Source organism: Zalophus californianus, chromosome 7, assembly GCF_009762305.2.
Source record: "Zalophus californianus isolate mZalCal1 chromosome 7, mZalCal1.pri.v2, whole genome shotgun sequence".
NCBI lineage: Eukaryota > Metazoa > Chordata > Mammalia > Carnivora > Otariidae > Zalophus > Zalophus californianus.
Window position 1 is genome coordinate 8,235,351 of NC_045601.1, and position 15,677 is coordinate 8,251,027.

At 47.0% G+C, this 15,677-nt stretch overlaps 1 protein-coding gene across 2 annotated transcripts in view; it reads right to left on the reverse strand.

Annotated features, from left to right (window-relative positions):
* Positions 1 to 15,677, reverse strand: part of IGF2R (insulin like growth factor 2 receptor) — a 97,657-nt gene that overhangs the window by 74,762 nt on the left and 7,218 nt on the right. For both annotated transcript variants that reach the window (XM_027601487.2, XM_027601486.2), the window contains exon 2: positions 3,089 to 3,228. In XM_027601487.2, the coding sequence (XP_027457288.2) occupies positions 3,089 to 3,228 (140 nt within the window). The remainder of the gene's footprint in view (positions 1 to 3,088; positions 3,229 to 15,677) is intronic.

A 15,677-nucleotide genomic window follows, 5' to 3' on the forward strand; every position in this document is an offset into this window, starting at 1 on the left:
CTCCACTGGTAGGATTTACAGAAGTAGGTTATCAGAATATAGACTTTAAAATTTAACAGGCATTGCCAGACTATCAGGAGAGACCGTAAGTAAGACAAAAACATGAGTTATATCTAAAACTCAACCAGATTATCATCTTAAATATCCAAAAGAATTATATGGTTTTAAGAAAAGGAAAGAATACAGGATTTAAGAGGAAAAGAGATTTTCACATCCTAAGAGTCAGAGATGCAAAATTCAATCCAGCGATCAATCTGGATGACTGTTGTAGGTTTCTCTGAGCGCACACAAGAACTGAACAATACAAATGTCATCTGAAGTCAGGGGCCAGCTTCCTTACAGTAAATGAAGGCACCTGATGCAGCAACTTCAACGGGTCCTACCCAGGTCACCAACAAGAAGCCGGTCAGAATCCCAGGCTTTGGCGGTAAGTAACCACAATTAACACTCTTCCCTGGTGGGTATGTTACCTCAGTTCTGTGGGCTGGTAACAGGCTTCCTGAAGTAGATCTATATAGCTTTTAACCCTCAGAAAGATTAATTAAATTAAGACCAAAGAATTACCATTTGGGATGGCACAAGGAATGTGAACGTATTCGATATTTTTACATACTGGCAATGTTCAACATTATGACTCCAATCAATCCACAGGTTGTAATAACTGAGCAACTGATTGAAACTTGTGACACAGTATTAGAAGATCTAAGAGAATTTCAGGCTTATTATATTTATAAGTTTAAACTGTGGAATTTATAATTATTAGTGCTTAAGTTCTAATTGTCAGATAAGACATATGAAGTACTTTAAAAGGAAATCAAATAAGTAAAACGTAAAAATAATTTTAAATTGTGGCAAAGACGGTTCAGCTAGATTGCAACTGCTGTTCATGGGTCCTATAAAAATGATTGCTAAACTCTTGCCAGATTTACATATGGAACAATATCATATGCCTAAGGAAGAACTAATCTATGATTTTTTTAATCAAAAATAATGTAGTATTGTTCAAACCAAAGTTGAGGTCTTAATATTCATTTCTAAGTACAAAAGCAGCCTTTGTGGGCCCCATAAAAAGCACGTCAACAATTACCTTCCCAAAAGAGTTACAGAAAACCATCCTACCCGTAGCAATACAGGCATGTGCCCGTTTCTAGGCTCCTTGCCAACACTCTATGATTCAACCATTTAAACTTCTGCCAATTTGATAGAAGGAAAATGAGATTTCATTATTGCTTTGATTTGCACTTACACCTGGCTTACTAATGAAGTTGTACTGACCATCTGGGATTTCTTCTTTTGTGAACTGCCTGTCTTCCGACTTTGCCATTTTTCCTTGGGTTGTCTGTCTTTCTTATCATTTATTGAGAGACGCTCCTACCTCCCCTAGATTATTTTTCTATTTTGCTAGGTTTCTTCCCGATGTTCTATTGTCATTTTACTTTTAATTTTAACTGATCTGAAATTTCTGTTATAGGATACGAAGGAGGGGCCTAAAGCGGTTTCCTAATGGACAAATAGCTAAATTACACTCCTTTTGGTTATACCTAAGTTCTCATTTATTTTTGATCTACTGCTATACTAGCTTTTCTGTTCCTCCGATCTATCGGGAGCTCCAGTTTTTGTGGCTGTTTTCAAAATTCACATTTTTTCCTTTCTAGCAAGTTCATAAGTTACTTTCTCAGTTGTCCTCTCACAGCCAGGAGTCCGGATTTCCCAGCATGGTTCCCATTTTAGCTCTGCAACTGTCCAATGTGACCCTATGACTCACAAAGCAACATGGCCCAGAATAAGCACCCAGGCTCTGGAGTCCACCTGTCAACATTCGAATCCATAATCATGCAACCTCTGATAAGCTCCTGTAACCATTTTGTGCTTCAGTTTCTCCATTTATAAGAATAAGGGAAACTGAAGTCACCTACTTCAAAAAGTTGCTAAATGAACTAAAGATATTTTACTTAAAAAACATAATGCCTGGCACATAAATGCACAACAAATTTAGTTGTTATTTAGTTATGAAACCAAATTTATAGTAACAAATTCTGTTATTTCTATTATGTAATACAAACTGGCAAAATCAGATCTGATTCAAGATTATCTCTGTGCTAGTGTAAGGTCATTCGCATTCATTCAAACTAGTTTGCTTTCTTGAGTTGAAGAACAGGACAATCCAGAAAGTATCCATCATCTAGCACACCTTTCTCTCCCTTTGGGAGTGTGGAGCTCTGGGAAAAGTATCTGTGTCACGTGTGTCTTGGGAGTAAAATGAGACTGGAAACTGCTAGTTTACATCACAGTCAACCTGTACCTTAGCTTTTAACTCAGCTAGTTAACCTCTGGCCTCTCCTTTAACCAACCTCTCCTATTCCATTGGGCCCAGCTTTCTAAAAACGCATTTTACCACCAGATCACCTCCCCCATTACGGTCACAAAGAATCTATAATGGGTCCACTACCTACATCTCAGAAAAAATCAACTCTCCTGCCTGGCTTTCAAAGCCAACCCAACTTGGTCATTCTCAAATTTTGTCCAGCCATGCCAACTTCACAAATCATCCTCCTAGTGACACTTGCTTGTCTGCATCCAGTACCCACCCGTTACACTGTACTTTCTCATCAGCCAGAAATACTGTAGTCAAATATTATAATAAAGTCAAGAGGAAGATTCCCCTTCCTCTTTCTGAAAACCTGAGTAACAGTGACCAACAGGCCCACCTGTGGCCTCCCTGCATGAATCATCAAAATAAAACAGCTGTAAGTTGGCCACCTCATTTGCACGTTTTTAAGTAGATCACAAAGACCAGGTTTAAGAAAAACATGAGAAAGCAGAGCCATCTAGGAAACAGCCTTCTGTATCAATGAGTACAAATGTGCATAATTCTTCATGATTCTTCATGATCATTATTCCACTAGATGGAAGTAATCTAATTTGATCTCACGTTGGACACATGTAAATTGTTACTTTTAACCACGATAAAACAGAAAATGTATATTACATATTATAAGCATATATAAGCACATGTGTAGACAGCTATAGTCATTTTTACAAAAATGGGATCCTGTCCACCCAGTAATTTAAGGGTAGTTCTACTTACCCACGGAATGATAGCTGCTCGCCTTCAAGTCGTGCATACAAACAGCACTTGATGGCCCACACTGGGCAATACCCACGTTTCCACAGATGCTGATCTTATAAAGCATGTTATTTTTGGTATCGACAGCTTCCCATGTATAACTAGAAAGGAAGAAAAACAATTTGTCACTGTCACTGATCTACCAATAATTAAACTTCTCCCCCTAGTTTCACATGCAAGCCACATTTACTTAAGACTACCACAGCCTAGAAGACATACTTTCATCAGCCAAAAATACTGAAGTCAAGCTATGTTAAGTTGAATAGAAGCCAGGACAGAAACCACTAAATACCACCTCGCTCTGGTTCAATCCGCCCTGACGCTGCCGCAAGACTGACCATCATCAAAATACTTACAAATTCTACAATGTAAGAATATCAACTCTCATAAGTAGCTGCTCAAGAATCATGTTGAGTATAAGACAGTTACCCTTCCAATCACACTGGAATGCTGAAAAGCCAAGGGACTGTTTTTAACTTTATGTTATATAAAAACGAGTTATGGCATGAAAGACAATTCTCTTTGGTTTTACCTTTTACGGCTACAGGTTAGATCCAAAATTGACAAGATGAAGTTGTGCGATAAATCAACAATCTGACTCAAACTCGGACAAAATTTACTTTAGCTTGATCCACTCCATCAAGCATTTAACATGCATTAAAACTCACTCTCTGTTCAAGCCTCTGGCAAAGTAAATACTGAGTCAATTGTTCAGGAGTCAATCTGCATACTTGGGACAAAATAATGGTTTTGTCAGTTCTGTCAAAACAATTATTCTCAATTCTCCACTCTTCCTGGGGAGAATGTTTTGTCCGTTTTGTAAAATAGGGGTCATTTCCTCAGCAAGGCTAAAGACAGGAAATGAGGAAAGTAACTAAAAAGCTCCTTGCAAAATGCAAAGATACTGTATTAATTCAATTGCATTGCTGAAGAGAAGTTAAATATGAATTGCTTAGGTTCAGCCCACTCGGGAGTTGTGGGGGAGGGCCAGAGAGGGGGGGTTGCTAAGCCCTGAGACCAAGCAAGTGTAGGAGTGTATCTCCCCAAAGCAGTACCACCTTGACAGTAGAAAGTGCTGGCTCACAGAAGTAGCAGTGCTCTTCCCAGAGCCCCCCCTTCCCGTGGGCCTCGGGACAAGGACACACACAAAACACTAGGCAACATGGCTCTTCCCGCCTAGAGGCAGCCCTCCCCTCCCCCCATAGCCCTGTCCAGTAAGGGAGGAGCCCCAAAAGTGGGGTTGTTGGCAGGCAAGGAGCCAAGCACTCTCCTGAACCTAGGGCTTGAGACTGATCAAATTTACCTGCCAAGAAGCAAAGAGACATAAGCACACAAAAGCACTCAGGCAGGGTGGCAGAATGCTCCCCTAGTTCTGACAGCCAGGGCTGGGAACCTGAAAAACAGGCTGGTGTGCTCCAACAGAGCCCGCCTTGAGGTAAAGCCAAGCTCATAAGCAGTTACCACTGAAGGTCGCTTCTTTTTTCAAGCATAATTGATACAAAATGTTACCTTAGTTTCAAGTGTGCAACATAGTGATTCAGTATCTCTATTCCTTAGGCTATGTTCGCCACAGCTACCATCTGCCACCACAGGCGGCTATTAGAATACTACTGACCATATTCCCTATATGCTGTGCCTTTCATCCCCATGACTCATTCATTCTGTAACTGGAAGCCTGTACTTCCCACTCCCCTTCACCCATTTTGCCCATCCCCCTACCCCTCTTCCCTCTGGCAACCACCCATTTTGAACTCAGCTTCTTTATCAGTAACCCCTTAGAGTTATCTCCTAAAGGCAGGAAGGCTAAAGGCAAAAGAAAATAACCCAAGTACCACCGGGCATGAGAAAGTCATCAATAAAGGCCTGTTTCCTTTGACCTTCACTAACCTTTATTCATTTGCTTCACAAATATTTAAGGACTTCCTGCAGAGGAATTCAGGGGTGCAGCAATGATCAAAGCAGACCAGAAAATCCCTGCCCCCGCAAGACTGCGCAGTCGGGGGGGGGGGGGGCAGGCAAGAAAATAAACAGGTAAACAAATTCACATACTAGTATGCTGAGTGCTCTAGCAAAAACAAAATTTTGCGTGCTGGGAAATGAACAAGGACCTACTTTAGACGGAGTCTTCTAAGGTAGCATTTGCCCTGGGACTCGAACAACAAAAAGGAGCAACTCAGGGGAAGATATGATGGGAAGAATATTCCAGCGGATGGACTAGCCACTGCCACTACTAGGCCCTGCGGAGGGAATGAATTTACCAGCACCCTGATGGAAAAGAGGGCAATGTGGCTGGAGCAAGGTGGGGGGAGGCCAGGAGATGGGGAAGGCCGGCTACATGGGGGGCTTCACAGATTCAAGGAGGCAGTTCTGATTTTGTGCTTGAAACAAAGGAAGGCCACTCAAACACACTGTGTATCTTTCCTTGAAATTTTAAGCTAGTGTTTTTATTTGCAGAGTATTAGTAAAACTTTTCTATTGATTACAGTTAATTAAAGAAAAATGCTAATCTCTTACTCAAGAGCCAAGACTGTATTTTTCTGGGGTACTAGACATCGAATCTAAAACCTTAATAGTGGCATCATGAAAGTGTTTTACAATTCTAAGTATATGAGAGAGGTATGTAAAGGTATATTTTAGAATGAATCAACTGCTAGGAATCAACTCTACAGAAATCCACACAGTACCTAAAATGCTATACTTCTCTTAAAAACAGAAATCCACTGCTGATTTTGCAGAGGTGGTATTTAAACAAGGTAGTTGTAAAGAGTGTGTGCTTAGGGAGCAGAAAAGAGATGAAAAAAAAGAATGTGGTGAATATTGTCTTGATTATCTGGAAATCAGTGTCCCCAGAAAGAAAAACGTTGCTCTATTCGATTTTCTTTTCTCTATTTGCATTTCATAATTGCTTTGTCAAGATTTATCAAAATGATAAGTAGTTATGGGAGTGAGGAGTGATGAGGATCCTATGAAAGTATTTGAGTGCTGGCTTTTTTCTGGGGGTTGATATAACCACCTACCACAGGGCAGCCCCTCCAGGCTGGCACCTTCAACGCCACTCGCAACCTCAACCTGAAACAGCTGGTGTAGAGTCCTTCATCACATCACTTAAAAAGGAAGGAATGACCGCAGCATGTTTCTAATCTATACTACACCAAACCTCTGGAAGAAAATATTTGCAAGCTGTGTAGAAATGTAGTGTACGTACACACACACACACACACACACACTCACAAGAGTGCACGCGTGCACATTTGAAATGTGTCCGCAATATGAAGATCTCCGGCAGCAAGACAGTATGAGCACCCTCTGGCATTTCCTTGAATCTCTGACACTCAAGCATCAAGTGTTCAGGTCACTGCGGCTCTACCCGCTCCGAGAGAAATGGCGGGACATGAGGAGGTGGAACAGAGCGAACCGCAAAGGCCCAAGGAAGCAGCTGGTCAATGGGAAACAGCACCCAGCAGCCCTGCGAAATTCGGCCAACATCCTCAGAGGAGGCAGCCCATTCCCAGTAGAACTGCTCTTCTGGACGCACCATCTGTGTGAGAACCTTGGCTTTGAAAATGAGCAAAAGCAAGCAAGATCCCTGCCATACTACCCCATTTTCCAGAGTGTAAAGCATAGTAAGCCAACGTCCCCCTCCCACTCTCAAAAAATTCAAATTCATTTCAGTGCACACCTGGTGCTTCTAGACACACATGTAGACCCAGTAAGTCCTCTGGACCCACAGCTGTTACACCAGCACTCCTGGCACAGCCCACACACAACATGGGTCTTCTTAGGTGTCCCCAACCACACAGCTCCTGGAGGCAGTCACGACCTCCCCCACCCCCAACACGGGAAGAAAGCCATGGTGGGCCAGGATGGCAGCACGGCACTGCTCTCTCAGCAAAGCCACCCACCCTTCTTCCACCGTCCCGAGCACCTCGGCCCGGGAGCCAAAGATTCCCAGGCTCAGGAGATCAAGCCCCTTGCCCAACGTCAAGGAGTTATGAAATGCGCCAGGTCCATCTGAGCTCCAAGGGCAAGTGTTTAACCACCAACGTGAACTGCCTCATTTATTTTCAATTCTTACAAGTTTTTTTTAACTTCCCAGAAAATAGTTTCACTTACAACACTGCAACTGACAAAACAGTCCACAGAACTTAGTTCAAATCTTGTCACAATAAATGCCACTAAAATGACAGATCCCGTCTGCGTGAACCAATCCACCTGAGGATGGCCCCTGAGGAAACGCCGTGAACCTGTGTGAGATGCAGGCCGCCCCGTGCCACGCTGCCCAAGAGACCGTAACTCTCCAAACTCAAGTTCTCCTCCACATTTTACACTTCCTGCTGCTCTCCACCCCCATCCACTTCTGCTGCTCTTTTGCACACTTTTGCACACCAAAGGTGCCGCCTTCTGCAAACTCTCTTCCCTCACCCAGGGCTATCAGGCCCCTTGGCCCGCTTCCCACAGCTGCCCTTGCCCCCCCTTTGTGGACCCAAGCTGGCTGAGGACTTCACTTGAGAGGGACACTCATCTCTGACTCACTCTCCTTCAAAATGAGTACTCAGCTCGGCAGAGAGCTGCCCTTTGATACCCCAACCGAGAGTCCAACGGCGTCACCAGTACCTGGGAAACATCCTACCATCACTCCGTCAGATCCGGCGGACGAACAGGGGAGGGGGCAGAAATCACACACAAGGCAAATGACTTCAAGACATCTCTGATCTTAAAGTGAATTCTGCTCCTGAAATATGCCCTGAACATGGACAATTAATTTCACCATAAAAAGTGAGCACACAGGCCAAGTCCTTCCCTTAAAGAAAGCTTCAAACTGTCGGCCCCTGACTGCAAATCCCACGGCCTCCACCGACAGCGGCTGGGACTACCACAGTCAGTCCGCGTCTGTTCGGTGGCACAGAGGTTCCATTTTAACCTCATTTGGTTTAAATTTCATAATATCCTGAAAAGTGTTGGCAGATTCCCAGCGAGAAGGAGGCACACAAGTAGCATACTGTCAACGAAGCCAGGACAGGAAGGCACTCCTACTTTCCCAACACTGCTCCAGCAAAGGCCGCACGCATAACCCACCCTGGGCGAGAGCAGGCCCCCCTAGGGGGAGGGAGGAAGCCACAAAACCAGCTGACCAGCACAGCGGCCCAGAGTCCGGAAAGCTTAATGAAGAAACGCAGGGCCATCTCCACTGAACGAGGTCGCTACGTCTGTCCGAAAGAAAGAAAATTCCAAAGAAAAAGCCAGAGAGGTACCACTGGACAAAATGTGTAAACCAGTTGAACGTGGTGTCTTCCTGGGACGCCTCTCAGGTTTTCCTCTCTGTCATCACTGAGTATTTGCAAAACTGCAATATATTGCAAAATAGAATTTGGGTTTCTTTCATTTTTAAAACCACTAACATCTAAAATACAGTACATAAAATTCCACTGTAAAATGTAGGATATGCCCAACCTCTTAGAGGGAAAAAAACTTAGAAAACTGAGTTCCTTCCCCCCAACACAAAACAGACCCCTGAACCCTCATGTGCTCTTCTTCACGCTTTCTGCCACAAAGCCACACTCTTGAAACATACCTTAGTTCCCTCACACTCCATGAGTCTTGGGGTTACGGTAATGGTCATGAAGCTATTAAACTTTTTATTACTGGCCTACAATTAATTATTGGTTTATAAAGCCATATAGAGGTATGATGGAATCAGTAATAAAATAAATAAGCATGTGTGAATCTATAATTTGGTTCTTAAAAGAAAAAAAAAACAAAGCTCGGTAATGTGGGCTAAATTCACACAGCACAGTAACTGGCTAGAGGAATGTTTTTCTGAATCCAGAGTGAGCAGCAAATCTAAAATTTTAGGGACAAGGGAAAAGTTTTTCCAACCTGAATATCAGAAAAAGATTTTCCTATTTTTGGCCTGCATCCAAGTCCTCTTGCAGAATATTCAGGAAATCGCTTGGCTCACTTCTGCCCCTTATCATTACCAGATAGTTTCTCAGCTCATATATCCAGCTCGCTAACCTTCAAAAATCTGGAACAGTCTCCTAAACTTAAGAAGGGGGGAGGGGGCATGCAGGGGGAAAGGAGGGCGCAGAAAGAGGCAGGATTTCCAAAATGGACATTTGCAGCAGAATGTCAAGAGCTTAATGTAACCACTGTTGTCAACAACTTTCTGCAGCCGACACTAAAAGAGAAGAATCTGATTTGGCATGATAAATCTGCACCCTGGTCTCAAGGCCAGGGGACACATGAGTTTGACACAGCATGGCAAAAGCTTATATAGGAAGTACTTCACTTCCTATTCGAACAAACCCACAAAGCTGTGGATACAGATATGGGCCTGCACCAAAAAAAAAAAAAAAAAAAAGGCAAGAAAGCGCCAGACATTAGTCTTTGGTTTTCCCGGGTGGTTACAAAGGGTCTGGGAGCCAAGAAGCCAGTTGGCTAACGAGGGATCCTGCTGGAAGCAAGGCTCTAAGTCAGCACCAGAGCCTAAGGCACTAGGGGATGGGCAAGGGGGTGGCCCAGCAAAGTTTTAAGCACCATGAGTGACTAACAGAGGTCGTGTGAAATAGAGAGGGAGGTGAGCTTCACTCAGGAAGGTGCCACAGGAAGTGGAAGGAGCCCACAGACGTGGCTCCGACTCCCGCCCCACCCTGACCAGCTGTGTGGGACACGCTTAATCTCCCGAGCCCCGACTTCCTCATCTATGTAACTCAGCTGCGGCACAAAGTCACTGTGAGGAAAAGCGTGACCAGGAATGTTGAACTTTTGAGGGACTAGGATTTAAGGCTTTCATCTGATCAATAGAAGGCTTCAGGCTGCTTAAAAATGGAGTTTACAAAAAAAGGTACATTGGCTTAGAGCCTCCTAAAGGAATGTCACGTAACACTGGCCAGGAAATGGAGGGGGCAGGCCCTTATCTCGGGCCATCTCCATGGAGCTGGGAGAGCTCAAGACAGAGACTGGGGGGGGGGGCCCTCAGGACACACACACACGCACGCAAACACACACACACGTGTGCGCAAACACACACACGCAAACACACACACAAACACACACACACGTGCGCGCAAACACACACGCACGCAAACGCATACACACACACGCACGCAAACACATACACACACAAACACACACGCAAACACACACACGCAAACACACGTGCGCGCGCGCACACACAAACACGCAAACACGCGCGCGCACAAACAAACACACACGCAAACACACGCGCGCACAAACACACACACACAAAAACACACACAAACACACGCGCGCAAACACACACACACACACACACACACACACACACACACACGCAAACACCTGCTGCCTCCTGGGATCTCCCAGGACAAGACAGCCACTTTGGGCCTACCCACGCCTGGGCCACGCAGCCAGCAGCTGCCAACAGAACAGGCCCGACGAATCTAAAACGCTGGCCGAGGTGCAGCGGAGAAAGGACGGGACATACCCTTCCTAAGGAGGCTCCACTGCAACGCAAGGTGTGGAGTTCTTAGTCAGTTGGCAAGGGCCCCTCCACAGCACAAACCTCTCAAAAGGACCGTCCGTCCTTCCTCTGCTGGGCCCGTGGCACTTTTGCTCGGGTCAACTCTACGATATCAGGACGCAGGCCTGTGTATTTCAACCCTAAACCCTCTGTGAGGATTTTTTTAAAATCAGAGTAATTACCTGGATGTTCACAGACTTTGTTCCTCATACACATAAAGAAAAGTTGGATTACAGGCTACACATCCTTAATTATACGGATGCCTGAATTCGACTGCTTTTAAAGCCATCCCACCAGCCCACGGCACAGAATTCAAACCATAATGCTCAGTCCCCTCGTAAGCTATCACCAGTGTCCCAGAAAACCCTCCCAGCCCCAGTGCCATTCCTGCAGAGACCGAACCACCAGGGGAGTCTGCCCTCCTAGCTGCTGGGCAGTCCACTTGGCTGCAGGACACCAACGACGCTGCATCAGGTGCCCAGTCTTCACCAGGCCAGTGCGGTTGACACAGGAGAAAAGTCTCTGCTCTGAAGATGCTGGGGTCAAACGTCAGGCCGGCACCTACAGCCCAGCAAAACCTAACACCCTACTGGGAAAAGGAAACACACAGGGCACCCCGTTAGTGCCAGGCATCGCCGCCATGAGTTCATTTCAAAAGAACAGCATTATCTCACCTCATCCTCAAGACCTTTTCTGAAGTATAAGGGAAACATCTGTTGGGCAACCCCGTGCCCCACACTTTTGCTGAATGATCTGCAAACACTGTCCCTCAACCGCACCCAACCTCTCCAGGTAGGTGCTGCCCCCCTTCAGACACAGAATGACAGCCCTCTGAGGTCCACGACCTTGCCTCCAGCCACAAGTGGGGAAAGTGGCAAAGCCAGCACTTGAACAAGGCCTGTCCTGCCTCAGAGCGCGTGGCCCTCCCCCGCACGGCCACAGGAGAAGCGTCACCAACTGAAACATGACCTGAAGAGAAAAGGCGGCCATTTGCTAAACCGCTGCCCTGAGCAGACACCCTACTTTCTTGGCTCACTAGGGAAACCAAAACAGAGACGTCCACGTCCCTATCAAATGTACCCGTCTGCCTGCACCGTCCTCACACACTCCCCTGCCTGAGGCCCGCCCTTCGTGGTGCCCCGGCTGCCAGACTTGTCCCCTGCTGAGGGACAGCACCCAGGCTCTCTCTCTTCTCCTTCCTTCCCCCCCTTCGCCCTGGGTCACCAATCTTCCTCTCCGTGCGGGATCACTCCCTTCAGCGCACCAAACGTTTGTAAGACATCCCGCTTTTTACACCACTCCTCCTTGAGCCCACACGCCAGGGCGGCACCCACCCATCCCTCTGATCCCTTCACAGCAAACTCCAGCCCTACTGTGTGCACATCCTATGCTCTCACATTCCCTCAAAGCCAACCGGGCTTTCCCCCACCTCTCCACCAAAACCTGTGTTGTCATCACCAAAGACCTCCGTGCTGCCAAATCCACGGGTCACTTCTCAGTCTTCGTGGTACTTGACTGCGCCACCTTCGACACAGCCGACCACTTGCTTCCTACAACCCGGGCTTCCCTGGGCTTCCAGAACATCACGCTCTCTTGGTTCTCGTCCCATCTCCCTGGCAGCTCTTCATCAGCTTCCCCTACAGGCTCCCCAGCATCCGGCAGACCTCTAAGAACAGGGTCCCCCAGACTTGGCCTCCACCACTCCCTAAGTACCCGCTCCAGTGCTTCCCGGCTACACAACAGCAGCTCCCAAATGGACATTCCCGGCCCAGGGCACTGCCCTCAACCCAAAGGCACAGCTCTGGGTGCCCACTCGACCTCCCCAGTCAGATGCTAGGCTGCATCTCAACATCAACACGGACAAATCAACAGCTTGTCTTCTCCCTAAACCTGCTTTTCCCATAGCCCTCCTCATCTCTCAAAACAGCAACTCTCTTTGCAAATGCAACTTCCAATTGCACAGACTAAACCCTGTGCTCATCTTTCTCTCCTCACATCCCAGAAGCAATCCTCAGAAAATCCATCAGCTCCACCTTCAAACTATCCAACTCGGACCACTCTTCACCACACTGTTTGCTACAACCCTGGTCCACTCTACTGTCACTTCCTACCTGGTCTATCAGAAGTCCCAGCTTTCTCCCTTGGCCACCACCCACCCTATGTCACTCCTCTGCTCAAAATCCTCCCAGGGCTCCCACCTCCCTTGGAATAAAAAAGCCAGAGTCACTACAATGGCCTATGGGACCTGGCCCCCAGCTGCTTCTCCCCCTTCCCTCCGGCCCTCTCCTTCTGCTCCCTCAGACACTCATGCTAGACCCTCCATCATGTCCCAGCCGCATCGGCGCGCTCACGTGCTCCCCGCCAGAGCAGCTGATACGTGGTCCCCAGTATGAGGCACTTCCTTCGTGGTCTCTGCTTGTAGGTCATCTTACAGAAAGGCCTTGGAGAAGTGCACCCTTCCTTGTAAAGGGGTCCCCCGCCCGCAGCTCTTCCTACCCTCAGTGTCAACCAAAGGCCACCTCAACAAAGACAGAAAAGAGAGCCACGCTGGCTTCTCACTTCGTTTGTGGTGAGGAACACATGTACAGCACACAGCAGGCGAAAGAGCTCAGAGGAACAATGAGGGTGACTCAGTGGAGATGCACCCCTGTCACTTCTAGGAATCCACTTCTTTGGCACTTCCATTCTGGCGGTTTGGTTTTCTATTTTCAGACTAGGGGCAAAGAGTAGGGAGTGTCAGGGGAGTTTCTTGTTTTCAGTACAAAACCATTTCACAACATGTAACTGGTTTCAGAGAGAAGAGAACCTACAGATGGCAACAAATGAATTTTACACACAATCAAAATCCAACGGTGCATCTCTTCCTGAGTGGGCTCTCCATGTGCACGTTCCTACAGCACACACAGAAGTGTGAGGAATATTTACAGCATTCCAGCACAAAGGCCCTGATTGAAAACTTTCCTCCCAGGCTGCCCACGGGCAACTAGATGTCAAAGGCCACTTTCCGATGTTCCCACATCCCGCAATCTTTGCCTCCATACCTTAACACAAAACTAAGAGTAACACCTTCACGATCTCTCTAATTTCCTACAACTCACCCCGCCGTCTGTGAACCACAACACTTGTCAGGATCTGCTCCCTCCACCCAAGGGAACTGCCCTCCGTGAGTCTATGGAAGGACAGTTACCCTAGTGGATCTAAGAGCACACAAAAGCTAACAGAAAAGTCCCACCGAAGGTCTCTAGCTGCTCTGAAGGGCAAGTTTCACGCTCACAGATCTGGAGTAACTGGCACTACCCCCCCCCCCGCCCCCGCGCTGGGAAGGGTTCACGCCGACCTGCCCCCCTGCACCGGCTAACAGAGACGAAAATAGGCAGATGACACAGGGCTTTGGGCACCTCAAAATCCTCTTCAGCAGCAGCTGTTGAAGTTGAGCAGAACGGCGGAGCTGAGGATGTGACTGCACACCCATCCCCCCCACCCCGGCTTGCCTTCTCGTTCCCCATTCCCACCTACGACAGACAGCCTGCAATCCAGCACCCACCCACCCACCCCCATCCAGGGAAGGCCAGGGAGAGCTAAGAAGGGACCCCTGCTGACCACTGACACCAACGCAAAAGTCAGCTGGGGCTTCTTAGCCCCGACAGGAGATGAACAAGGAGGCTCTCTCTCTTTCCCTGGACGGCAGAACTGCTGCAGCCACTCCAGGAAGGAAGACAAGCCAAGAAAACTGCAGGAAGGGGCCCAGGGCCGGCCTGACATATGGCATCTGGCATCCACCCAAAGCCTACACCTCCTATCATCAAGCTCCTCCTTGTTTAAGGGAATTTGAGTTGGGCTTTCTGCAACTCACAACTGAAGGAATCCTGAAGGATGCATACCTCAGAACCACAGAATTTTGGATGCAAAATGGACCCCGAGAATCGCACAGTCCAGTGGTTTCTAAACTTTTTCAAATGATGGAAACGTTTCTTTCTCAAAAGGACTCTTTTGATGGGAGTGCCAATGTAGAAAACGGCTAAAGAGGCAACACTCTCTGGTTGAGGCAGAAACCCCAAGGCACTAATACAGAGAGAATCCAGGGGGTGCAGAGTAACCGGCTAAAAGTATCATGAAGATAAGGCGGCAACTCTAACTCACAGACAGAAAGTAATCACCACCGCCACGCCACCACTGTTTATGAACACTGAGGATGGGAGAGGCACTGAAATGCATTTGAATTCCTCAAACCAACCCTAAAAACTTGACTAGCACCCTGATTTGACACCAAAGGAAATTAAGGCCTACAAGGACCTAATAACTAATAAAGGGAGGGGTCCAAATTCAAACCCAGGACAGCCGCTGCCCTCTCTCATGGAGGAAACTGAGATCCAGAGAAAGGAGATTTGCCAGAGCCAAATCAATAATCCAGCTCTCCTCTCTCCAGCTGCAAGCAGGACATACTGCACTTGGCCAACTGCAATCAACACGGGTTTATCAGCTATGTCCTGGCAGGCACAGGCTGGAGGTGATACCTGGGAGGGCAGAAAAGTCCCGAGATTTGAAGGGCAGACACAGAGATGCATCAGCCAGAGCCCTGCCTCGCCCATCCCCCAACCTCCCCCCAAACCATTTAGAGCCAAGATCCAACAACTGCTTCCAGCCCTACCCTGCACAGCTGCACCAGGACAGGCAACAAGTGTCCAAAACGAGACTTATCGCCAAGACCACAATCAAGACTCCCCAGTCATCAAAAGGGCGCCAACGCCACGAAAACGAGGACAAACTCCCAACAAAAGAAACTGGGCCCAAGGAAAGAGAATTAATAGAGCAATCGGAGCAGAACTTTACAATCTATCTATCTTCGTAGGAATGATGAAAGCTGTAGCAACCACAAAGATGGATTCACAGGCAGCTGTGAATATTCATCAGCTGAAGACCTTGTTGAAATAAAAATTAAGAGAAAAAACAACAATAACAGAAAAGTTTTAGAGCTTACGAGCAACAGATTGGCTAAGCGGGGAGATGGGAGACAAGACTTTCTTCTGGAACTCTACGTGGTAGCCAGAT